Source organism: Calcarisporiella thermophila (genome assembly GCF_041956535.1).
Source record: "Calcarisporiella thermophila strain CBS 279.70 unplaced genomic scaffold VTP21scaffold_13, whole genome shotgun sequence".
In the NCBI taxonomy this organism is placed as follows: Eukaryota; Fungi; Calcarisporiellomycota; class Calcarisporiellomycetes; order Calcarisporiellales; family Calcarisporiellaceae; genus Calcarisporiella; species Calcarisporiella thermophila.
This window is the reverse complement of record NW_027192203.1, coordinates 22,643-46,546: the sequence shown is the minus strand read 5'-3', so window position 1 is coordinate 46,546 and position 23,904 is coordinate 22,643. Positions and strand designations below refer to the sequence as shown.

At 47.1% G+C, this 23,904-nt stretch overlaps 10 protein-coding genes across 10 annotated transcripts; 3 read left to right on the top strand and 7 right to left on the bottom strand.

Moving 5' to 3' along the window:
* Positions 1-1,163: 1,163 nt before the first annotated feature.
* On the bottom strand, positions 1,164-4,871 carry VTP21DRAFT_1917 (mitochondrial 37S ribosomal mS29 domain-containing protein; the record flags this gene model as incomplete). The annotated part of the gene is made up of 9 exons (XM_069392055.1): positions 1,164-1,778; positions 1,832-2,162; positions 2,305-2,321; positions 2,533-2,644; positions 2,726-2,951; positions 3,004-3,329; positions 3,717-3,781; positions 4,285-4,710; positions 4,851-4,871. 9 exons carry the CDS (start codon positions 4,869-4,871, stop codon positions 1,164-1,166), a joined length of 2,139 nt encoding a protein of 712 aa, XP_069250495.1.
* Positions 4,872-5,969: 1,098 nt separating this feature from the next.
* VTP21DRAFT_1916 (uncharacterized protein) lies at positions 5,970-6,170 on the bottom strand (the record flags this gene model as incomplete). The annotated part of the gene is made up of 1 exon (XM_069392054.1): positions 5,970-6,170. The coding sequence occupies one exon, from the start codon at positions 6,168-6,170 to the stop codon at positions 5,970-5,972; it is 201 nt and encodes a 66-aa protein (XP_069250494.1).
* Positions 6,171-6,216: 46 nt separating this feature from the next.
* Positions 6,217-7,152, bottom strand: VTP21DRAFT_1915 (uncharacterized protein; the record flags this gene model as incomplete). The annotated part of the gene is made up of 1 exon (XM_069392053.1): positions 6,217-7,152. The coding sequence occupies one exon, from the start codon at positions 7,150-7,152 to the stop codon at positions 6,217-6,219; it is 936 nt and encodes a 311-aa protein (XP_069250493.1).
* A 960-nt stretch (positions 7,153-8,112) lies between these two features.
* Positions 8,113-9,705, bottom strand: VTP21DRAFT_1914 (uncharacterized protein; the record flags this gene model as incomplete). Its single annotated transcript, XM_069392052.1, has 4 exons — positions 8,113-8,490; positions 8,553-8,707; positions 8,768-9,156; positions 9,215-9,705. 4 exons carry the CDS (start codon positions 9,703-9,705, stop codon positions 8,113-8,115), a joined length of 1,413 nt encoding a protein of 470 aa, XP_069250492.1.
* A 191-nt stretch (positions 9,706-9,896) lies between these two features.
* On the top strand, positions 9,897-10,170 carry VTP21DRAFT_1913 (uncharacterized protein; the record flags this gene model as incomplete). The annotated part of the gene is made up of 2 exons (XM_069392051.1): positions 9,897-9,920; positions 9,985-10,170. 2 exons carry the CDS (start codon positions 9,897-9,899, stop codon positions 10,168-10,170), a joined length of 210 nt encoding a protein of 69 aa, XP_069250491.1.
* A 41-nt stretch (positions 10,171-10,211) lies between these two features.
* Positions 10,212-10,935, bottom strand: VTP21DRAFT_1912 (uncharacterized protein; the record flags this gene model as incomplete). The annotated part of the gene is made up of 2 exons (XM_069392050.1): positions 10,212-10,810; positions 10,890-10,935. The coding sequence occupies 2 exons, from the start codon at positions 10,933-10,935 to the stop codon at positions 10,212-10,214; spliced, it is 645 nt and encodes a 214-aa protein (XP_069250490.1).
* A 1,899-nt stretch (positions 10,936-12,834) lies between these two features.
* On the bottom strand, positions 12,835-13,934 carry VTP21DRAFT_1911 (uncharacterized protein; the record flags this gene model as incomplete). The annotated part of the gene is made up of 2 exons (XM_069392049.1): positions 12,835-13,554; positions 13,626-13,934. The coding sequence occupies 2 exons, from the start codon at positions 13,932-13,934 to the stop codon at positions 12,835-12,837; spliced, it is 1,029 nt and encodes a 342-aa protein (XP_069250489.1).
* A 342-nt stretch (positions 13,935-14,276) lies between these two features.
* VTP21DRAFT_1910 (uncharacterized protein) lies at positions 14,277-14,658 on the top strand (the record flags this gene model as incomplete). Its single annotated transcript, XM_069392048.1, has 2 exons — positions 14,277-14,360; positions 14,425-14,658. The coding sequence occupies 2 exons, from the start codon at positions 14,277-14,279 to the stop codon at positions 14,656-14,658; spliced, it is 318 nt and encodes a 105-aa protein (XP_069250488.1).
* A 167-nt stretch (positions 14,659-14,825) lies between these two features.
* VTP21DRAFT_1909 (uncharacterized protein) lies at positions 14,826-18,749 on the bottom strand (the record flags this gene model as incomplete). The annotated part of the gene is made up of 12 exons (XM_069392046.1): positions 14,826-15,525; positions 15,628-16,178; positions 16,255-16,416; positions 16,497-16,862; positions 16,926-17,093; positions 17,162-17,330; positions 17,395-17,476; positions 17,539-17,646; positions 17,718-18,069; positions 18,136-18,287; positions 18,355-18,541; positions 18,630-18,749. 12 exons carry the CDS (start codon positions 18,747-18,749, stop codon positions 14,826-14,828), a joined length of 3,117 nt encoding a protein of 1,038 aa, XP_069250487.1.
* Positions 18,750-19,431: 682 nt separating this feature from the next.
* VTP21DRAFT_1908 (uncharacterized protein) lies at positions 19,432-23,492 on the top strand (the record flags this gene model as incomplete). The annotated part of the gene is made up of 9 exons (XM_069392045.1): positions 19,432-19,572; positions 19,650-20,033; positions 20,093-20,144; positions 20,263-20,517; positions 20,611-21,204; positions 21,291-22,121; positions 22,188-22,319; positions 22,389-22,595; positions 22,660-23,492. 9 exons carry the CDS (start codon positions 19,432-19,434, stop codon positions 23,490-23,492), a joined length of 3,429 nt encoding a protein of 1,142 aa, XP_069250486.1.
* Positions 23,493-23,904: the final 412 nt, after the last annotated feature.

Sequence of the window (23,904 nt, the reverse complement as noted above, 5' to 3'; positions counted from 1 at the left end):
ATGTATCTGATTTCCGATCATCTCTGAATTACTGCGCACTTCTCTTCCCAACCCTCGGACTCTATACCGATTTCAAACGAAAAAAGAGATGACGCTTTCCATAGATGGCCGATCACTATTCGACTTTATTTCACGCTCCACGCTTGGAAACCCATTCCTAATTTGGGAGATTCCAAATCTGATTAGACATAATCAATTTTGGAATTTAAAATTTAATAGGCAGAATATCAGAATCATCTGCAACTATTAATAACTTTAAATAAGAGCAAATAACTCTCGAAAGCTTTCCGCATTTCTCAGCTTTTCATCATCAAAATTTTATACCCGCTATATATAATTCATATATCTTTCATATCTTGCTTTTATATCCACTATGACATCATTTCCCACTTAGATTCCTCGGTTTGTTCCACAGTTTAGTACTTAGTTTTTTTTTTTGCAAATTGCTCCGCGGAAGAATTGAAAGATATATTTAAAGGATATTTCATAATCTCTCACCTATAAAGGGCAACTGTTAAGTATTGCTCAATTCTTTACCATTCGTTTAAAAGAGGTATGCTCGAGTGTTTCGTCCCGCTACGAGAGATAACTGAAGAGAAGATTCCAAAAGAAAACGGGACAGGGATATCAGTGTGAAAGAGTAAATATCGTTTGGGAGTTGTTCACAAAGGACGATTGTTTCAAGTTGAACAATACGGCGGTAGAGCATATTCAAGGCGTTATTAAAGTTAAAGGTTGCCATATGAAGTTATAGTCAGTGTGTACATTATTTATTCTAAATCTTGGCTATTTAATATAATGGGTCTGTGGAGAAAGAAAACATGAATTTTTCGATTAATAAAAATGAAATTTAGTGAGAAAAATTAATATTTTTCGAGAGGAAAGTAATTAAAGGGCATTATATACTGGAGAATAGCGGCGAGAGTGAGATTTCCAATGGTATGAAACTTTCATATATTCAGGTTGTTTATGAAGGAATATTTCAAGTTCAATATACAAGTTATAAAGGTGTAACAAAGTTTTGGGGGGTCACTTTAAGCAAACCTATTTAGAGATACTGGTAAAATAATCCAAGCATTTAATCAGGTAAATTAATGGTTACAATTATGCATTACTTTTCTCTGCCTCGTATACCATGCTTTGTATTTAAGATTTAAATCATACTAATTTCGTCGTTGTCGCTTATGAGTAGAAGATTGAATATCATCTGGAATGAGCTCGCGAGGATAGCTAAACATGTTTGCTAAAACCATGCCATCAACTATAAGCACGGGATCATTGGCCGCTTTTGAACGCCTGGAGGCATATTTAGTTGATGTCGTTATATACAGGTAAATTGTATCTTGAGGAAGCGACTTTTGCTCTTGATTTAATAAAGGCTTTCCAGCACATCTTCTGTAAAAATTGACCATAGAGAGATCTCCGATTTTTTTCTCAAATAGATTCCAGAAATTATGCCTCAAACCATCATATTTTTCAAGCGATATCTGGCCCAAAATCAGTAATTCGTCAAATGTAAGCCCAACAAAATCTAAGGTTATGTGCCCTATCGAGAGGATCAAAAGATCACCCAACTCTAGTTTGTTACAAGCTATGTCTACTTCAACCTTAGGTGTGTGCTCTTGCTGCCGTACACGACGAAATTTTAGTGCCACCTCTTCTGGCAAAGGGTTTCCCATTGGGCTCTTCACAGGTAGAATGGCCGATTTTCCATATGGCTGGAAGGCGGAAAAAAAGGCAACTTCGTGAGAATACCAGGAAGTTTGCGGGAATGACGCCTGTACGAATATTTTTGTAAGTCAAATAAATATATAAAAAGCCATATTCTTACCAAATCTCTGATAAGCTGTCGTCTTTGTACGTTGAATACAGATAAGATGGCCTCTCTAGCTTGACGGCAAACAATGGTGCCGTCATTGCTGATAAGTCCGGCAGCCTCAAACCTTTTACCACGAAGGTTAAATGAGACAACTTCTCCTACAATAATGCGTGCTATGAATTGTAATTCGGATATTCGTGTAAGATCGTCGACATGACGAGCTAGTAGACTCTGTATTCGACCCGCATAGTACTCTCGCAATTCAAAATCAAGGGTCTCAAGTACTTTTTCCGGTATAAGACCAGATGCTACCGTTTCACTTCCTTGACCTCTTTGTCTTCGCCTGTCGATTGCAAAGGAAAATTAGCTGGTGTTAGCCAATGTAAAAACATAAAAGTACCTAAAAATTCTAAATAATCTACAAACATTACGGACAATGTTGCCCGTTTCCTTCTTGACTTGCTCAAATAATTCAAAAGTTATACCTTGGTAAAATATAAACCTATTTAGGGGTATTATTTAGTTACATTCCAAATAGAAACAAGGAGTCTACTAAAATCCATCTGGTATATTTCAAGAAGATGTTGGATAAGAAAATGTAATTCTTGATCTCCAAGTTTTGAAGTAAATGTTGACAACTGGTCGTCAACATCCGGAAATCCCATCTTAATTAACGATGAAGAGACTGCAACAAGGTAAAGGCCTAAATTGACTGAAAAATTAGAAAAGCTTCCAAAATGCCTTGCGATGGGATGATCGGAGATATTGTTGCTAGCCTTTTCAATGAAGGCATTCCACTGGTCGATTGCGATTAGGACTGGAATACTAGATAAAGAACGGCAAAGGAGAGAGGAGTACAACAAATTGAACTTGTGCGCAAAAAGTGCGAAATATTTTCTTGATTACCTTCTAATTCTTCTAAGGTAATTTACATAGAGTAGGAAGAGTGATATACAGTCTTCCTCAGTGGTTGGTTCATTGAGCTCAAATTTTTCAAGTAACTTAAATGCTCCTTTAGCTCCGCGATCAACATCGGCTGCATCTTTCAATCGATTTTTTGACATTCTCAACTGAGTATCAAAAATATCCCAAATGGTGCTAATGGTATGCTCTTTATCCATTAAACGCTTGGCTAGGCAAAATCAGCAATTAATTCAATTTCGACGTTGATTAAGGTAAATTACCTTGAGGAATATACATCACCAACCAACCTCTTTTCCGTGCTTGGAAAACAGCATAAAGCATGAGACACGATTTACCTGTTCCAGCGGGTCCTCTAATTGCATTTTTTATCTGGCGATTTTCAGCTATATCAAGTAAATCCTCAATTTCGCTCATAACAGGCAGATGTAGGAGATTCACGCTATTTTTGGAGGAAGGTTCCAATTCACCGACTGCAGCGTCCGGTATTAACGAATCTGGGCCAAGATTTATCTCTATCCATTCAGGAAAATTCATAACTAGACCATTATTTGTTTTTGCGCCCTCCAAAACTGGGTCAAGATGATTTCTAGATGAATCGGCAGGATCTAATTATTTACACAAAATTGTAAAATTTTTACACGAAATACTGCAACTTTAGCAATATGGCTACCACTAGATTGATAAAAAAAAAATATGGCTACCACTATTATATGGAATATTTTAATATGGAATTTCGAATCAGTTTTGCTGGATTAGTAAAATTCACGCGTCTATCAAAACCGCTAAGAAATCGAAAACTCTGGCGCAGCAAAGTCTTTTAAGAATATGCGGTTAACCGAATAAAATATGTTCACTGTCTAAGGGTCATAGACAACGAGAAGAAGGTCGAAAACTTTTCGATTGACAAGTTCTTCTCGGATATTTTAAGCCATGATGCACTTTATGTCAAGGATTGCCTAGCGTCAAGGATTACCTTTTTTCGAAAATTTCTCTTAGTGAAGTCGACACCCTTGAAATTTGGAAGGACTGCGGCCCACACTTCAGGGGTTGGGAAATAGCCCAGTATCTTCTCAAATTTCCGTCCAAATACATTAAAGAGGTGCGATGGAAATTTTTCGCGGAATACCATGGCAAGAGCTAGTTCAAGAGTCATTTTGGACTTCTTTCGCGCTGGTTCTCTTCAATTGAATCCACGGTAGGAACAAACTCTTTAAAGACTTGATTACTTCATTTGAAGACTGCTTGGAAGCAACCAACAATGGCAGAGCACCAGAGACCCAACTCTCGATAAAGTTTTTCAATTATGAAAGGGCCCAAAGACCGGAGACACTCAAGATTTTGTCGATCGAAAACATTTCAATTTCTCATATTCTTGTAGAAAGGTTTTTGATCGACAAAACCTTGAGTGTCTCCGCTCTTTGGGCCCTTTCATAATTGAAAAACTCTATCGAAGGTTATTCCTCTAGTGCTCTGCCATTTTTGGTCGACTCCAAACGGTCTTCAAATAAAGATATTAAATCTATTACAGAGTTTGTATTTACCGTGGACTCAATTGAAGAGAACCAGCGCGAAAGAAATCCAAAATGACTCTTGAACCAGCTCTTGCCATGGTATTCCGCGAAAAAATTCCATCGCACCTTTTTACTGTATTTGGACGGAAATTCATTGAGTAGATACTGGGTCAACTCTTGGCACCTGAAGTGAGGGCCACAGTCTGTCCAAATTTCAAGGGTGTCGACTTCACTAAGCGAAAGTTTCGAAAAGAGCACTTCAAGGCAATCCTTAACGTCATGACTCAGGATATCCGAGAAGAAATCAAAGTATTCTTTCTTCCCATCGGGAGAAAGCAATACCGTTCCCAGACAAGAGCGCTGCTTCTTCGAAAAGAACACTTTCCACGTCTCGACCGGCCCACCTCCCAAGTGAAGATTTTCCTTGAAATTGAATATGAGAAGCCTTTCGTTCACCTTTAAGATTTGGCGGCATCCTCAAACATCAACTTCCTCTCCTCAACGAACTTTTGGTGTGAGACATAAACTGCGACTTTTCCTTCAAGTCTCTCGATATGGTCCCGCTCATCTCTGCTTAGCACTTTCTCGCAAATTACCAAGTCTTCCAGTGCATTCATGGTGAACTTTTCGCAGGAGACGACGCAAACTGTTAAGGTTCTTCTTGCCCTCTACACACACCTTGCACATATCTGTTTATTTGGATGGTTTTTTGAAGTAGCTGGGTACAAGTGAATAAAATTTAGATTTAGACATTTTATATTTGGGATGTAATGTCTTAAATCTTTTAAAGATGTTCGATTTCGAATCATCTAAATACCGAACCTGGATATACCTCTCACTATCATACCCTTCGTCAACTTCTTCTTCTATCTCTTCCTCTTTCTTTTTAGCGTTCTATTTGCTGCAATCCTAGAAGATTCTACAAAACAATTTTGGGCACTATAAAACCGAGAATCCACGAAATGCCAAAAAGTTCAAAACTCAAAATTTCTAAATAATTATTACCTTTCTTGCGTTTAACTGCTCGCTTTGTTTCTAAAGTGGGAGTTGAGTCTGTTTGTTTGGCTACCCCCGCTTCAGCCTTGTATACAATAAATAGGAGAGGTTGATAATATGAAAAAAAGTATACGAACTAGGCATTACGCTGTGAGGTAGATGATACAGCTTTCGACTCAACTTCGAAGAGGACAGTAAGAAACGAGACCTAATCTGGGAAATAAAACGAGGAATTGATGTGGAGAGAGCCGACATGATGAATATAAAAGTGAATAAAATAATGCAAAATTTAGTATATGAATTGTAACGAATTCATTGCAGATCAAAGAAGCGTAAAAGTGGTTTCGAGAATATATATCCTTGAATATATATTGTATTTTTATAGAAATATTAATGCTGTTGCAGAGAGTTCTGAAACGATGATTCTTCAAAATTTAAACGCAGTATGCCTGATCAAGCTTGGGTTCTCCCATTTGTCGAACTCACCATGGTACTTACAAATAGAAGCCGGGCCTGGAAAAACCTAATGAGGGAAGCGGTGGCAAACTGACCCCCGATGGGAACACTTAACCTTGAAGAGGGCGACACAGCACCCCATTTTTTTGAGCTAGTGGTAAACTCATGGCTGTTTGGGGGGACGGCTAGGAGTACTCTTTGAGAATGCATTTTAATACTTCAATATTTTGGAGAGAGAAAGCGAAAAAAAAACAATATAGAAATCAACAAATGGAGCGCTGAGAGATAATCAAAACAAAATAAAAAAAAAACAAAACAGCAAAGAGAGCAGAGCCAAAAAGAAGCCCATTTTTTGGAAAATACAAGGTTGGTGTAGGATTCAAATAGTACTCGATGAAAGATAAATTAACAGAAATAAGCGTCTTTAGAAAAAAAAAAACAAGCAAACCATGAATAGAAATCATATGTACACTCGAAGAAGAAAAAAAAGGGAGCTCATGCATCATTAGATTAGAATACGCTGGCGATGGCAGGGGTGGGCTGGTAGAAGCAGTACTTGTCCACGAATTCGGTGTATTCTTTTCCGCTAAACTGCTTGTTCAGGGGAAATGGGGTAACGACCGAGAGGGAGGCAGAGCGGGGCATGGCCTGCTGCTTAGCGATCGAGAGCGAGGCTTCGAGATCGTACTTGCTTACGGAGCGTTTAACCCGCGGGGCCTCTGTGGAGTCGGAGGCGTGGAGAGAGGGGAGGAGGAAGGTCCGCTTGGCGGGGGCGGCGAAACGCTGGGGCTGGGCCCGAGGCCGCGCATCCACGGTATAATCCAGCCCAGAGCGGTTGTCCCAAAACACTTGTCCCGCTACCTCGTAGCGCACTGCAAACCTGATCTGGCGGCCCTGGATGACGAAAGTAAAGCGGTCGGTGTGGCCCGTGTGCGAATGGTGGGTTGCGCCGATTTCACGCACCGTGTGCCAATTATCAGAGGAATAGTGGACATAGACCCGCTTCTCAAAAGCCAGATTCCACACTTCGACGCTGCCCTCCACAAGTCCGCCGGGGAGAATACGCACCGAGCGCACCGCAACAGGATTGTTTAGAGTGCAGGCGCCATGATAAAATTCCTCTCTCACTGCATCGTCGAGGGCTTCCACCTTTTCGCTCTCGAGGTCATCGGGGCAACGATCGCTCTGGCAGCGGCGAGGCTCGTCCTCCCTCAAGAAGTATCGAACCCGTACCAGCTCCTCGCCCGGCATAAACCGCACCCTCTTCTGGGTCTTCTGGGCCCTTTTCAACATGATCGGGACCTTCTCCCCCTTGTCGGCCAGAGGAGCAAACGACGGGGCGAGCTGCCCGTTTGCTGGGTAGAGATCACGCAGGGTGGGCTGAGCAGGGAGGTGGGGGAGACTACGAATGGAGCTATACTGGGGAGGGACGGCGCAGTAGGGCATGATGGGGATGACAGGCTAAGGTTAATGAGGCAGAGAGAAGCTCCCGCTGTTTAGGAATCACCGCTAATGGGGGAGAGGGGGGGAGCTGGGAGAAGATCGAGCAACTAAAGGAATTAAGGAAAGACTCCCCCACACGCTGCTTGGGCAGATCGGGATAATTAAGGGATGGGGATGACAGGAATTAATTCAGTGATTCATCAGCAGCATGATCGGGGGGCGGGAAAGCGGCCATGTATTTATACTTGGGCAGCCCAAAAAATATTCCGACGATAATCAAGCGATTCAGAGTTTCACCAATCAGAGCGCCATCGATAGAGGGGAAACGAAATAGCATTTCCCCACAAAACTCTTATCGCCAGGGACTATCACTCAGCCGCGGTTATCAGCACGGCAGGTGAAACCTGGCAAGGCCCGCTGCAAAAGCACGGTTATCGGCCGGCCATCTTGGCTCGAAGGCCAGCCGGAGTTCGGAATATCGCATCATTTTGACGTTTGTGCCGCCGATTTCCATTGCTTATCACTCGGTTTGCAAGCAATTGGAAGATTTGCTTCGATTTGTTCTCGATTGACTTAACGGGAAAAACGGGCCCGAAGCGGCGGCCGCCATTGGCCAGTCCGTTTATTTATAGTCCCCTCTTCATCCTTGCACACTCTTACTCACGAGCAAGGGCCACTTTGCAACCGCCAGCGTCCCTTGCCAACCCCAAATAAAGCCGCATTTAAGTGACGTGCGGCAAAGGCCAGATGAGCCCAGGCGTGCATCGAGCTCGATAACAATGGTGAGGAAACTGCATTATTAATCGAAACAAGGGGGGGAACAGCAGTCCCAACTTCGAGCTTATTCAGCTCATTAACGTTATTGATAAGCTCAGGAAAGCTAGATAGCTCTTCGCGAAATTAAAAGCCAGCCTCCCGCAATACAAGCCTGGCATGGTGTGAGGCCGATAAGGGATCGCTATCTCACGCCCTGCCCTCTCGCCGCCTCTGCTCGGCCAAGAACCAGCCCGGCGCAATCAGCTCGCCCTCCGCGTCCCTCTCGTTGTAGTCGTAGTCCACCACGATCTCCTCATGCGCCTGCACCTCGCGCGTGGTTCGGATGCACTTGATGCTTCCAAACCGCGGGTGGTCGCACACGTCGTACCGCGCGTTGGGGGCCTCAAACGTGTGGTTTGCCTTGTGCCCTAGCGACGCCGCATAGCGCCTGGTGCTGGTGTATTCCGCCGGAACATCCAGCACCACGCTGTCGTCGAGCGAAATGGTGTTGCTGTTGAGCGACCAGTCCCTGGCGTCCACCTCCTTGTGTGTCAGCCGAATGCCGTTGTAGAAGGCGACCACGGTCTGTCGTATCCACGGCAGGGTGAGATGGGAAACACTTTGCACTTTCGACGGATCCTACTTACGTTGGCGCGGAGCGCCTTGCGCGCGAACAAGCCTTCGCCAGCAGAAGGCTCCGTCGCCGGCGCCACGTAGACGCATCGCTGCTCATAGGGGTCCGGGAGCAAGGGGGACGAGGAGATGGAGGCCGAGGTGGAGGGATCGAAGGAGTATTTCGCGTCTAGATATGGGGGAAAGTTGGCTGCGAGATGGCTAGTCAACGATGGGGATTCGGTCTTACCTGTAAAAAGCGCATCGTCTACGTAATAGTTTGCCTCCATCATCTCCCCGTTTCTCCACTCTCCTCTTAGCTCGCTGCCGTCGGGATACGTATACACAGCCGAGCCACTTATTCCTTCATCCCCCATCTCGCCTCGCAGTGTTCCGCCGTCTTCAAAGCACAGTAGCCAAGTGCCCACGCGTCGTCCGTCAGCATATTCTCCCTCCGAGAGAAGCTGGCCCTTCGCATCAAACTCTTTACAGGGGCCCGTGAGGTCTCCCTTTACATAGTGGGCCTCGAGGCGACGTCCATCCGGGAAGGTATACACGCCAAACCCAGAAAGTGAGTCCCGAGTGAATATGCCGGAGAGCGTACTACCATCCTTGAATTTGTATATTCCTTTTCCCTCCCTACCCAGAAACCGTGGATTAGAAGGAAATAGAAGGAAACGGCCAAGATTAAAATTACTTTTCTCCATTTTGGAATTCGCCTTCAAAAACCGCGCTTCTATAGATTAATTTACCATGGCCATGGGGCAAATGAGTAGAGCTATGGCATTCTCCTTCATACACCGGATTCTCGTCTTCCATTTCTTCTTCTACTTCGTCACTATCTTCTTCCACGGTTGCGCTGTCCTCCTCGTCCTCGTCTCCGTCCTCCGTTAGTTGGGGCTGTTGTTGCAACTCTCCTTCTATATGCACCTCCATTACTCCTTCTGCTCCCGCTTTTTCACCCACATCATACCAATTTCCTTTCATTTTTTCTCCTCCATTAATGGCCATTTCTACCGCTTCCGATCCCGATGGATCTCTATCATATTCTTGAGTGGGACTTGCATTGTTCACCACTCCAGAATCGCCTTCGTCCACAGCAAGAGCCTCAGGGTTGCAAGTGGAAGCATCAGGGTCGACATGGGCCTGTTTTTGTCTTTTCTTGGATCTGCCCTCTTCCACCGCCATGGCATTACTTATTTCAGCTCGAGAATCCTCTCTCCTTAGAATCGAGTTTATTTGTGACTAGCCATTTCGTTGATGTCTACTTCCCTCCTATTTGTTTAATCTGACCAATATATCTTTATTTAATACGATCATTATCTGGGGGGTGAGATCATTAGGGAATTAAAAGAGAAAGCGGGTAATAGCCAGGTTCAATGGAAGATATAGAAGTGAAAAATGTAGAACTGAGAGAGGACTAGAAGACAGAAAAGAGATTAAAGGACTATAGATGAAAAAAAAAAGAGCCATTCATCCTCCACCATCCCTATTAGCAAGTGGTGGAGGGGTACTAATATCACTATTATAAAAAAGAACAATTATTTCCTAGCCCTAGCGAGAAGGAAGCTAGAATATTATAAAATACAGCTTCAACACAACAACACGCATGCACAGGAAAAAAAAAAATACATCTACGCCTTCGCCCCATAAGAAAAAACCCCTTGAGAAGCAATCTAGAGTCTATAGGTCTCTCAGTCTTCTATCTCCAGGTAGGCTTCGGGAGCCAGTCCTGTCTCCAGCCCGCCATTTTCCAGCTCTAGGTCCGCGACGAACCAGCCCGCCCGCTCGCGATACTGGAGCCACAGCCGGTCTCCCTGACGGAAGGAGAGCTGCTCGCGTGGATCCTCGGCAGTGAAATCGTAGAGCGCGCGGGCGTATTTTCCACAGTATTCCTCATCCTCATCCTCTTCCTCTTCATCTGCGTCGACTTCGGCATCATAGCCTGTATTCAGCTTGTCATCGGCTTTACTCCAGGTGGCCCCCCAGTGCCTGGGATCCCAGGTGGGAAAGGCAAAATCACGCACCTTGACCCCCACGTCCTCGTGCATAGTCTCCTCTTCCTTTTCCTCCTTGCTTTCTGCTTGCTTAGTAGCGGAGACCTCGTTGACCTCTTCGCGATCCTCCTCCTCGTCCTCATGCTCGTCGGCAGAGGGGAGGGTCGAGACAGAGGGCGAAGAGAAGAGACTCTCCATTTGGGAGTCGCTACCGTCCTCTTCACAGTGCGCGGAAAGGTGCGGTCGGGCTTTGACCGCATCAAAGGAGAATAATGGATCTAACATCGGATTGTTTTCTAAATAAACGGATGGATCGATGAGTAAAACAAAAAACAAGCCTGGCCACCCCCTATTCTATCTGGCCATTCCACATACCTAGCCCACTAAGTACGATCACAGTGCGATGGTCTTCGTGTTCCATTAGGTAGAAGAAAGAAGAGGGGAGGGGAGGACACACACACAATACAATCAATCTTGTAAGGAAAGTAAAGGGTAGATAGGTGAAAAATTCAGCAAATCAAGTAAAAAAAGAGACGATAGCGGGATCGAATGGTATGAATGCTGGATAAGGGGGAGTGTAGAGTAGAAAGAAAAGTGCCAGACCTCTCTTGTCAAAGCTATAACTGAAGCCAGCTCAGTTGCAAAGAAACGGTGTAGAAAAGAAGGACAGAAAAAACAGGCCGTAGAAATTGGAAACAAAATTTAAAAATAGGTTATGAGCCCTCGTACGGGAGGCTTGGGGCAATATTTGTGTCTGGAGCATACTTGAACTCTAAGGCGGGCTGGGCCGGAATTGGCAGGCAGCGCATGACTCGCAATTTGGCTGCATTAGGTTCTCGATGCGGATTCCCATTCCTTGATTGCCTTTCAGAGCGATGAAGGCATCCCTTGTCCCCATCCGCCGCCAAACCCACATGCACCTCCTATGCACCTTGATGAAGCCCATCTCCTCATCCGGCCTCGCCCACTTGATCAAGTGCGCCTCCGTTTCTGATCACTGAGTTGCGTTGTCCATGGCGGACGCAGCCTGAGTGGATGCATGCTGTTTTCCCTTGCTCTTCCTCCCCCCATCTGTCCATATTCGACATATCAAGACAAAAGGTTAAGACAACGCCTGATAAGTTAGGGGGCTCCACTATCATAGATAAGCATGCCGATGGTTTCAAATTAATTCAGCCTTAATAGAATAGGACTGCGATTGCGCTTGCTCCTCTCCCTATTTGAAATGGAGATAGCCGCGGGGGTTTTGATCAAGTCAGGATGGGAACGATGCAGGGCTGCATTTCGCCACGTCCTCCTTGACTAGGCTGCTGGCCCTCTTCAGCGACGTTCGTCGCTGCTCTCTTGCCTGAAGAGAGGACTCGGAATCTTCGAGAAAGCTGGTCGAGGAATTGCGTTATCTTGTGGCTGCCCCTAAAATAGACATGGGAATGCTGCACAAGAAATTGATGTGTGCATGGGAAAGCAGGAGAAAGGGGGAGGCCCTCCCCTTTAATGAAATTCATTTGCCCGATTAAGGGGGGACCGTTGATACTCATTAAATATGCTTCGTGCTCCGCGATCAGCCGTTTCCTCGGCACTGTTTCTCATTCTTTCCCTCTCCGAGTCAGATTTGGTCTCAAGGCTATAGAATGCCTTTGGCCGTCATTGGCCCTCGCATAAAGCCTGGGAATGGAGAAAGAGTGAGGGTTTGTGCCTTTGCGGCCCCCCTCTCTCTCTTGTGCACAAAAGGCTTGGGGTTCCAAGGGGGAATGGAGCAGAAGATGGATAGACTGAGCCAGGGATGACAAAGACTCGTTGTGCTCGTGGCTGGCTGGAGGCACAAGTCCTCCTTTGTTTTAGCGTTGTCGGTGCGCGGTCGAGGGAGCCTTTCGTGGCTGAAAACAAGAAAAGAAAAAAAGAACCGTTGGCGAGTGCATCCGGACCAACCCCGCAAACTCGGAGGCCCGGGCAAGAGTCAAAGAGGCTCAGCAATGAGCGGAAGTCGCGTATGGAACTATGGGTAGACTCTGTTTATTGAATTCCAAGAATAGGGAATGAGGATGGATGGGGATGAAAATGAGGATAGGGTCAACATAACAAAAAGCATCCTCAGAGGGTAGGGAAGGGGGGGGAAAACACGAATAGGCTGAGTGTATATTAAAAGAGATATTAATACATAATCACAAATATATATAGCGACAATACAATAAAAATGCAATAAAAACACATCAAGAACACTTGGCAGCGGAATGGAGGGGTGGAGAGAGAGGGTTAGGGGAGGAAGGTAAGGCGGCGGCCCGAGGTATAGGGGTGGAGAAATGGCCCGAGAGGGGTCGGATTAACAGCCCACCCCTCCGCCTTTCTTCTCGCTCCACATCTCATCGAGCAGCTTGTCCCACAAGAATTCATCGCTCTCCGCGGCCTGCAGCTCGCCCAACACCTCCTCCTCTCCCTCCTCCTCCTCCTCCTTCTCCACCACCTCTTCCTCCTCGCTGAAAAAGGCATCCTGCCCCACCATGACCGAGGCGGCAGAGATGCTAGGCTCGGCCCCATAGATTTCCGAGTCGCTGGCGCGGGCATGCGAGGGAGTCAGGGTCAGGCGCAGGGTTTCCACCCGGCCGCCCGGCCCGTGCGAGGAGGGGAAGCCCACCTCAAGCACCTCGTCAAACTTGGACTTGGAGAAGTAGAGCCGCAGCTGTTTCCGAATCCCGGGGCTCGTGTAGTAGACCGCCTGCAGCCCACCGTTGTCCTCGTTTTCGCTCCCCTTCCCCTCGCTGCCTCGCCGCTGCATTCTTTCCGGCTGCCCTTTCGTCTCCACGCTGGGGGCGCTATTGCGCCGCTCGATGTGGATCCGCTCCAAATCCGAAAAGCACTTTCTGCGCACTGTGGGCGGTAGCTCCTCATACGGGCATTCTCGGAAGATGTCCATCGGCTTGAAGCCCTGCTGGTTGAAAAGCTTCAGCGGGGCCGACGGCGAGGGGGACGTGGAGACGGAGGTGGACGTGGAGCGTGCCCGTATGAGCGAGGAGACTTTGCTCGGATGGGATGAGCTGGACGGCTAGCGGCAGGGGAGAAGTTAGCATGCCGATGTACGGGATAGGGGGGAGGGGGGATGGAGATGAGGCTTACCTCTAGGGAAGTCGGTCGCCTGCCGAACAATGGCCTTTGTGGCGATGCGGGGGCCGAGTGTAATGAAGGCTCGGGCGGCGGCGGGGAGCTGCGCTGTCTCCTCCTGAGGAGGGTGCCAAGCTTGCCTTTGGTCAATCGTCGGCCATCCCGCGGCTTGCTTGTGGGGAGATGCTCCGACAGTGGCGGGGAGGACGGCTCCTGGGGGAAGTCGTAGCAAGCGCACAGCTCATCAACGAATCGATCCAAGGCCTCGGAGGATCCTTGTGGAGGAGTGGAGTACTGGCCTGCAGTCTTTCTAGAGAGGAGCATTAGGGGTAAGTGGCGAGGGGGGGGGGGGGAATGCTGGGAACCGGGATGAGAACGGGAATAGTAGACACACAACAGGGAGAAAGGCGGGGAGAGCAAAAATACCGGTTTTATTTATTTCATTAGCGGAAGGCGCGAGAGGAGAGGCGGTCGGGGACACAGAGTGGCAGAGCAAGTTTAATTTTTTGAGTTTTATGTTTTGATCCAATAAGCTGGGCGCGAGGCCTGGTATTCGTGGAGGTTTGGGAGGCAACCAAGCTCCGAAGAGAGAGCCAACATGCGAAGGGCTTTGGGATGGGAAAGCGAGGGTTTCAGACAAATATTTGTTTAGTCTCTATTGCTCTGATGCTCTCAGACCATCTCCTACAGGGCAAATGCATTTATCACTTTCGGGTTACACGCCCGGAAGCGCTGTTTGGGGGCATGATGGTTGCCTTTCCCGGCCTGTTCCCCTCGGGGATTCGATTTCCCTTGCTCTCTCGCCCTCCCCCAGGGCCAAGAGCCCGTGGGTGAGCATTCCAGGGCTGCAGCGCTGGCCAACGGGGGAAAATGCGCCCACCGGCCATTCGCCATGTCTTCATCGGTGATAGAGGACGGGTTAGGGCACGGAGTATGGGCTTTTCAAAAGTGTATTGAAGAGTCAAGGGGAGAGGAGGAGGAGGAGGAGGAGGAGGAGGAGGAGGAGGAGGAGAAGGTGAGGGAGGAGAGGGAGGAAGGGGAAGGGTGAAGTGGAGAAACAGGCGAGCAGGTGGTAGAGAAATTAAAGGCACCAAGACTGCGAAAAACAAAACAGAAACGACCAGATTCTACAATAGGCGAAATGGATGAGAGGCCAAGCCATTCAGGATAAAACGATTTCACTTGAAACCAATCCAAGGAAAAGGAGGACTCCGGCTAGATGACCCAGGAGGCAACCAGCTCGCGTTCCTCCTCCGCGATGAATGGCTGATCGATACTCCGAATCATCACCTCCCCGCACAGAAGGCATTCCCCCGCGACCACATCGTCGATCTCCTCCTTGAGCTGATCCATTCGAGACACCACGGCCACCCCGGCATCGTCCTCCCCGCCCCCCGCCGACTGCTCCGGGAATATCATGTTCTTGAGCCCCCCAACCGCACCCGTCGTCACCGAGGCAAGCCGGCGGTAGTGGGATTCGGCGCCGGACGCGGACGACTTGTGGTTGGGCAGCAGCTCTCGAGCCAGTTGCTCTTGCAACTCCACTAGCCTCCGCACCTGCCGGCTCGTCAGGTGCCGCTTCACCTGCCCGACCAGGCAGTCCGCGTGGAAAGCGTGCTGGCACGGGAAGATGTAGAACTGGCGGCTTAGCAGGGGCAGCGAGCATATCACGCAGTTCTCCGCCGGGTGAATGATGGCAAACCGGGAGCGTAGCTCGCGGATGTCCACGCGGATGTTTTCCGCGCTCTTGGTTGCCTCGTCCATCTCGGCCTTGAGGTCCTCGATGCGCTGGTTGTACTCCTCGAGGGCGGCACAGATCTCGCCTTTGAGATCATCGATGACCACAAAGTCCGGGAAGAATGGGAGGATGTCGTCGATGGTCAAAAGGTCACACTGTTTAAGCACGGACATGGCCCTACATGGACAGAAAAGAGGGGGAGGGGGTTAAAAAAAGGCCATGCCAAGACGCTGAGACACCCTTGGATACAGCTCCTTCCACCCCAGCTCAACTACTTACTCCTTCACGTTCTTCTTCTCCTCAATCACATGTCTTGCGATTTGCAGCCACAGCTTCTTTCGAAGGGACGGGTCGTCTTCGGGCTTATCCGCGTTGATTCTCGCCAGCTCCAGGTCATGGCATTTAAGCGCAAGCTCCACAGCCTCTTCGTAGAGCCCCATCTGGCCATAGATCCGGATGCAGCTTTGGATTCTCCCGTGCTGGCTGCACACGCGAAGCGCATAGTCGAGCTCGTACTTCCCCTCGCGTCCTTCCTGCGCAAGATACTGCAGCAGACCGCTCTCGTCGCTTGACGGCTGCGTTGCATACAGTGTGACCAAAAAGTTGTGCACCACGGGGTCGGTGTTGTTTTGGTGGGTGACGACGTAGGAAAGGTATCGGATGGCTTGGTTGGCATCGAGGTCTGGGTGCTGCGAGTGATCGTACTTGAGGAGGGCGGGGATCAAATGGCGGGGATTGAGATTCGGGGTACGCATCCAGACGCTCACTGTGTCATAGGGCACCTTTTCCATAAGAACGGGCGCGAATTTATAGTGCAAATCGGTGGTCCCCTGCGGCAGTGTAAAGACACCCATTAGATTCAGGATGGAAACAGCAAGGCTACCCGATATCGGATCGAATACTCACATGTTTACTCAGGATCTCTAATGCTTTCTCATAGTCGCTCACTTGGACGTAATGGGAGATGACTTTGTCATAGTCCCCGATCAGGGAGGCGTAAAACAGCAATTGTGCAGTTCGTCCGTGACCCCCGATCAGCTTGTAAGTGGTTTTCCGATCCAGATTCGACTTTTATACACCCCACAAGAGGTAATGAGGCTTCGGTTGCAAAATGGCACGGAGAGTAGAGAATTTGAGTGGGGACTTACCTTGTAAGTTTGCAAAAAGCTTTTGAATTCATCTTCGAGTACCTCCTGTTCAGCTTTGAAATTTTCAACCACGCCGTCTCCGACATTGACCAAGTCTTCAAGTAGATTCATCTTGTTCATGTAGATCTCGACAAGCCAAGTCGCAAGGAGAGTCTTCTGAAGGCGATCTTCCTTCTTTAACCTCTCGAGCTTCTTAAGTAGGAACATTCGGAGGGGGTCCATCTCATGACGTTCGACGAACTTGAGTGCGACCTCCTCAAACGCAACGGTGGATTGAGCATAGTAGTCGGCAGAGAGAAGATAGCGCCCTTGGGAGAAATAATCATTTGCTCTTGTGGTGACGACGATATCCATCTGTGCCGCATTCTAGTGGAGAGACACATATCAACGTAAAGCATCAAGCAATGAGAGTGAAACGGAAGGGCCTACTTTGCAGTATTCTCGCGCCATATCATATTGCTTCATTTGCAGATATATCTTCCAAACATCTCGGTCCTCTTTGGACACGATCAGCTCATAGATGGAAGCGTTGGTGTATATCCAGAATGTATTTTTGGCAGTATCCACCGTCATATGCTTTACATGGTGCCCGGGGTCCTAAAACAAACACCGTCATCAATACAATTATACTCCGCCATCTCCATCCGTACCCATTTCTATACTACCAGGGGAATGAGTTCTTCGTAGGTAAGCTGATCATTCAATCGACATATGGCCCGCACCCGATCTTTGTAGAGGAGGATGAAATGGAATTTGGTCAGCGCGAGAGAGAGGGGTCCATCGGCCGCATACGATGGGTCGGTGGAAAATTCGTCTTGGCTCGTTCCGGGATACCTAATATTATCATCAATGAAGCCGTCCATAGACATACCTGAATGCAGACAACGATTCGACTTACGGCAATAGCTGTGCATTGTCGATGACACTATCCCCGGCACTCTGGGAGCCAAACACTAAATCACCATGGTAAATCCCGGGACCTATAGTTTCAGGGATCAATCACATGCATCATTTCAACCACTTAACTTAGCATATCAAATACCAGTTAACCAAGCGAAATTTTTGGCTACTCCCTGATATTGGATATCCTGATATTCATTGAAGAAGTGCAATTCACTATGCGATAAATCTCCCGGCAGCTCTTGGAACCCTGTGTTTTGTTCGCGAAAGTAATCAGGGTGAGCAGAGGTATCATATGAAAATTTCAATAGTATCCAATACCAGGATTAATGTCGTGCTGAGCAAATAAATTCTCAAAAATGGCTCCCCCCTCTGTTGAGGAGCCTACTATTCCTATAAACTGGTATATACGTGTTGCTGTGGTGGCAATCACCAGGTACTTCCGCGATTCAACCGGAAATTGCTCAAAATGGAGCCCAGTAATCGGATCACTTTCTGGCATGACATACACCTGCTTTACATACTTATCCTCACGTTTGAAAAATTCGTCCGTTGGCTCGATCTCTGTCTCATATATATGACCCTGAGTTGATCCAATGAGGATTTCATGAGTCGAAGCTTCAGTGCCTCGGCCCCGTGCCTTGTTCCAGGCAACGCAGTTGATCACAATCCCCTAGATGGACGTAAAATGGACGTGGATAAGTGCCGTGGCTCATGAGGAAAATAGAATAATAGCTACTTTTAACCGCGCGAGAGGTTTTGCCTTTTTCCACTTTTCATACAAGTAAAAATTTTCTCCGGTGTCGGTTGAGATGATGAGGTGTCGTCCAGTTGGATCAAAGAATATCCTGCGTATTTTCCCGTCCGATGGCTTTCTGGGCAGCTCAATGTCTTCATGCGCAGTAATCAAAAGTTCAATAGAATACTCTCTAAATGTGGGAAAAGGTCATGCGTGTACCTTCAACCTCATGAGCTTGATTCAGATCTATGCGCAGTATATGAAATGACTCGAGTGCCATTATCATCTTATTGTTCGAAACGGCCATGGTGGCAAGAGGAGAGGGGAACTGAAACTGCACGCGATCGAGCGCAAACACTCTGTCTTCATCTACTGTAAATCCGGTGCTCACATATCCAGTCTCAAGCTATCGCATATATTTTTTGGGAGAGAATGGTTAGCAAGAGCGGGACGAACACGCGCAAAAGGAAAAGCTAGGCATCAAGGAAAATCACCATTATAGGATCAGATGAGGCGAATCCTCCATTTTCGAGATAGTTGTCCTCTTCAATAGTGGATCTATACTGTGTTGATTGGGCTTGCGACTGTTCGATGAAGTCATCGAGCAATGACATGATTCTAGCTTCGTAACCAGATTGAAATAAGTTTATTCACTATTCGCGTGTTATCTACAGAAAGGTTGGATTCGAATCATTCCAAAAATGCCTAATCCTAATCAAACTGTTGACGTCAAAAGAACACAACTTTTTATTTTCTGTTCGATTCTGCAAAGACTAGAGACCGAAGAGCAAGTAGAGACGGATGAGATGCTCAATCATCGGCCATTAATTTGATCGGATTGTTCTACATCTTATCACAACTCGTTAATTCGACTTCTTGTCCTCCTCTTCACTCCCTTCTTTTACGCTTACATCATCTTTTATACTTCTCGCATTATCGAATTTAATTAAATCACATAGCCCTCACATCGGGGATCGTAACCTCATCATCACCATTGGCGTATCATTTTTCCCCTCTTAATCAACCTGTCTTGTTCATGGGCAATTAGCGTATGTACATCTCCCTTGTTTCTTTGTTTATTCTTATTGATGATCTATTTTGCATGCTTAACTGTGGATGAGAGATGGACCCTTCTGCATTCCTCTCTGATCTCCCAAAAATATTTTCATCTTAACATCATCCCTGCTTATGTCTATTTCCAGCTCATCTAATTGGATCTATTTTTGGTTTCCATTATCTACCAGTGCCCCCTCCCAATTGCATCCGTCTCCCCCTCATTATATCTAATTGACAACAATGCAAACACCCGAAGAGAAGAGCCATGAGCCGTCATCAAAAAAGTCAACACAGTTCTGTGCTAAATGCAACAACCCTTTGTCCGGGCAGTATGTGCGGGCGATTGGGGCGTCATACCATCTGAGCTGCTTCCGCTGTGCTGTAAGTGGGGGCTTGGAATTTAGGTTAACCAGTCTTCCTCTTTATTCACCCAGTCTTTTGTTTTGGGATAATTTTAGGACTGTGATGAGATTGTTGCCCAGAAATTCTTTCCTTTCGAGGGAAGTGATGGCCGCCCACAACCACTTTGTGAGCGCGATTATTTCCGCCGGCTCAACCTTGTTTGCGAGGCATGCGGTGGAGCACTACGTGGCTCATATATCACTGCACTTGATAAAAAATACCACATAGAGCATTTCACTTGTTCAATGTGCTCAACGGTGTTCGGCCCCGAAGACTCGTATTATGAGCATGATGGCCGCGTATATTGCCACTTGCACTACTCGATTCAATTTGCAGTGAGATGTGCGGGCTGTCAAACAGCCATTTTGAAGCAGTTCGTGGAAATCAATCGTAACAATGTGGATGAGCACTGGCATCCGGAGTGCTATATGATTCATAAGGTATACTTGTGCTTTTCGCTGGGCGAAATAGGGTTGAGCTCACTGTATTTTGGCTTTAGTTTTGGAATGTTAAGCTTGCACCGCCTGGAACCCCTGTGGATACAAGAGAAGGTGATTCTTTCGCTCATTTATTTTACCTCCTGCATTCTTGCTTTCCCTTTTATCCCAATTATCTTCATACAAAAACGCGCGACACTTCTAGATTCTCTAACTCGCTTTTTTAATGTAGTGTTGATGAAATTGTCACCAGAAGAGTTGAAGAAGAGGCAGCGTGCAGTCGAGGATAAAGTATACCAGATTTGGACCGTGCTATCCGCTTTTGAAGAGTCGTCGGCGGCTTGCATTTCTGATATGTTGCTTCATGTCTCCAATGGGGGTTATGTTGAGGGCGTGCAAATGGCTGATAAGTTCATTCTGCATGTCGAAGTGTTGTTTGATGCAATTGACGACGTAGAAGTACAGCTTATTGCAGTAAACGATCATGGTTTGTATAATACTGATATGTGATATTTTTTTTAAATATCACTATGTTCGACTCTTTTTGGAATGTATGTCTCATCCGATTCATATAAAATAGGAATGCAACATTCGCGCGAGGCCAAAATGCTATGCAAGAAAATTGTCAATTTTTTCTCCCTCTTATCGAACACACAAGAGACAGGGGTGCGCCGCTTGGGCATTACACAAGAATTACTCTCTCTGGTGACTGGCCTTGCTCACTATCTTAAAATCCTCATCCGTATTGCGCTGACGAATGCGCTTAAATTGGAGCGCGAGCATGAGTCGCGCACCGCAATCGGCCGATTTTTGACCAAGTTGATGGAGCTTGCGAATAGAGAGCGTGTACGGGAACGGGAGCTGGTCGTTGGAAACGCATCTGATTTATGTGTCGAATGCCATGCACAAGTCGAGGACTCGTGCATCAAACATGGAACACATCGTTGGCATGCCAAATGTTTTCGGTGTTCAATCTGCCAGCGCGAGTGCGCGGCGGAATATGAGCAGTGTGTGCTCCACCCGACGGGGCTACAAGTTGTGTGCATAACATGCGCCTCCAATGCGAATATTGAAGGGGCGATGCCTGGGTTTGAGCGCGTCACTCAGCTTGAGCAGTTCACCTTTTTATTGCGGATTGCGTTAAAGAACTTGTACAACTTATTGAATGTTGCAGGTGCGCTTCGTTATTCTTTGAATATTCATGCCCTCTATAGTTGATTGTATGGTTTGCTAATTTCGGGCGGGCTTGCTTTATCGTAGAACCTGAGCTAGAGCCGTATTCTGCAAACTCGAGAGACACCGAGAACCGAAATGAAAGTGCGCAAGCCTCTGAACAAGCTCAGCGAGAATCGGCAGCTAAGGCTGGTGCGACAGGCGACAAGCCATACGAAGCTATCCAACTTGGCGACATCAAGCGGGTTAAATCAATCCACCTCGACCGAAGACTCTCAAGTTCAGCGCGCATTGCGAAGCGGTCCACCATTGTGCAGGCTCCTCTCCCGTCGCGAATCGAATCAGTGGCAGAGGTGACGGATTCGGATGTGGTGCTCGCGGGAGTACCCACGGACGAAGACGAGCGAACCCTGACGGATGAGCCCAAATCCATAGAGTCGCCACAAGAGGAGGCTGTTCGAAAACTGGAGGGCAAACATTTGCAACCAGCCTCGGTCGAAACACCTTTGGGCCGGGTAGATATCGTGGAAGATAAGAATGGGATTACTGAGCTTGTTCACGAGGGTCAAAAGCGCGATGCATTATTACTGGGTGATATCACGAATATTGCTGCTTCCAAGTCCGTCGACACCTCCCCGGTATCGGCTCGTCGCCAACCCCACGAATCAACACCTCCTAGCACTATCCCGCCGACAGCACCGGCCTCAAGTGGCCGCCCAAAGATATATCTCTCGGAGCTTTCCGCCCTAGAATACTTCATCGTGAGACACATTGCAGTTTTAAGCATGGAGCAGATGCTCAAGGACCACTTTAGCTTCGACGAATTGCTCGATCTGATCGAAACTCGAAAAATGTCGTTATGGGGCAAATTTGTACATTCTCTGAAGGCAGGCAGCCGGAAAAATATTAAAGCAAAAGGTAATTGTTTAGTTGAGTTGTTTCTTCCACAGCTCTATCTTACCATATTCAACCTTGAAATCTCAGAGGGAACCTTCGGTGTGCCCTTGGATATGCTGGTAGAAAAGAATGGGGTGGAGTCGAATTTGGGCGCCGGACCAGGGCGGATTCGCATACCCAGTTTTATCGACGAAGCGATCTCTGCCATGAAGCAAATGGGTAACTCCTGGATTTTCCCATCCCTATTAATTCATAAGCAATGCCTTACCTCTTTTCCTCTTGGCTTAGATATGTCCGTCGAGGGCGTGTTCCGGAAAAATGGCAACATCCGGCGATTAAAGGAGCTCAGCGATGCCATTGACAAGAACCCTCTCTCGGTGAATTTGGCTGACGAGAATCCCGTGCAAGTCGCGGCATTACTGAAAAAGTTTCTGCGAGATCTTCCAGAGCCTCTCCTTACCTTCAAACTGCATAGACTGTTTGTAACATCGCAAAGTAAGTTATCCAAAGAGCTGACCCGGCTTGAAAGTGTCGATTTTTACCTAATGTATTTTTATAGAGCTTGAATCAGAGGCAGACCAGAAGCGAGTATTACATTTGATCTGCTGTTTGCTTCCAAAGGTGCACCGCGACACAATGGAGGTGCTCTTCCTTTTCCTTAAGTGGGTCGCCACCTTTTCACATGTGGACGAGGAGAGTGGTAGCAAGATGGATCTTCAAAACTTGGCCACTGTCATAACCCCGAATATTCTTTATGCGAAGGGCAAAGACCCCACAAAAGATGAGTCCTTCCTCTCGATTGAGGCTGTATATCAGCTGCTCAAATACCAGGATGAATTCTCGACTGTGCCAGAGGAGCTTGTTGAGATCCTTCACGAGCAAGATTTTGTAGAGGGTAGTGCGGAACTAACCACAAAGGATATTCTACGGCGCTATGAAGTGATCGTTGGGAAGCTGAAGAAGACTCTCTCTCAAGATAGCCCAACTCTTCGGAATGGCGGTGGAGGCAACACAGTAGGTGGAGCAGGCGGGATGGTAACCGCTCCTGGAGGAGAGGGTGGCGAGGGTGGAAATAGGCGTCCCAGTGATGCCCTATCCCCACAGCTGGACAAATCTGCTCGATCTCGAGAATGGCAACAACACCCACCGCCATTGCGGCGTGCTGCCCATTCTCACAGTGATCGAACGGATTATCCACAATCTCCTCTTCTTCCTCCCCATTCCACCGTGCCCCGTCCGTCTACCCAGCCGACTTCGCCCGTTACACAGCCAGTTATACCACAAGCTACTATTTCGCCAACTTCCTTGCCATCCGCTTTGGAAAACCTGCCATCACCAACGTCATTACCACCTTCGAATTCCACAACCCCCTGGCCGCACAACGACACTTGATTATCTTCCTTTCCGTCTCCCTCTCTATCTCTATCCCTCTGTTTCCTCCGCCATGTTCTATTATTCCTCTTTTTATTTTAATTTGTTTTGAAGATATTTCTAGTCTCTTTTTGTGTGAAGTTTTGTGAAACCGAAGTGTTCTTTTCCTCTTAATTAATGCTTCTTTATATATATATCAATATATATATTTCGCTTTTCTCCTCTCGTTTTCCCTCCCCTATTTTTCTTGTTCAGGATTTCTCTTTCTTTTTATCAATCCATTTATCGTGTCTCCTTTTTGCTATCGATCCCCTTTTCTTATCTCTTCTCTTTTTTTTTGTGATGTGTTTTAATCAATTTTTTCTTATTCATTTTGTTTTTCTAATAATTATTAGAACTTTTTATTGTCATTTTTCCCCCTTTTTACAGCACC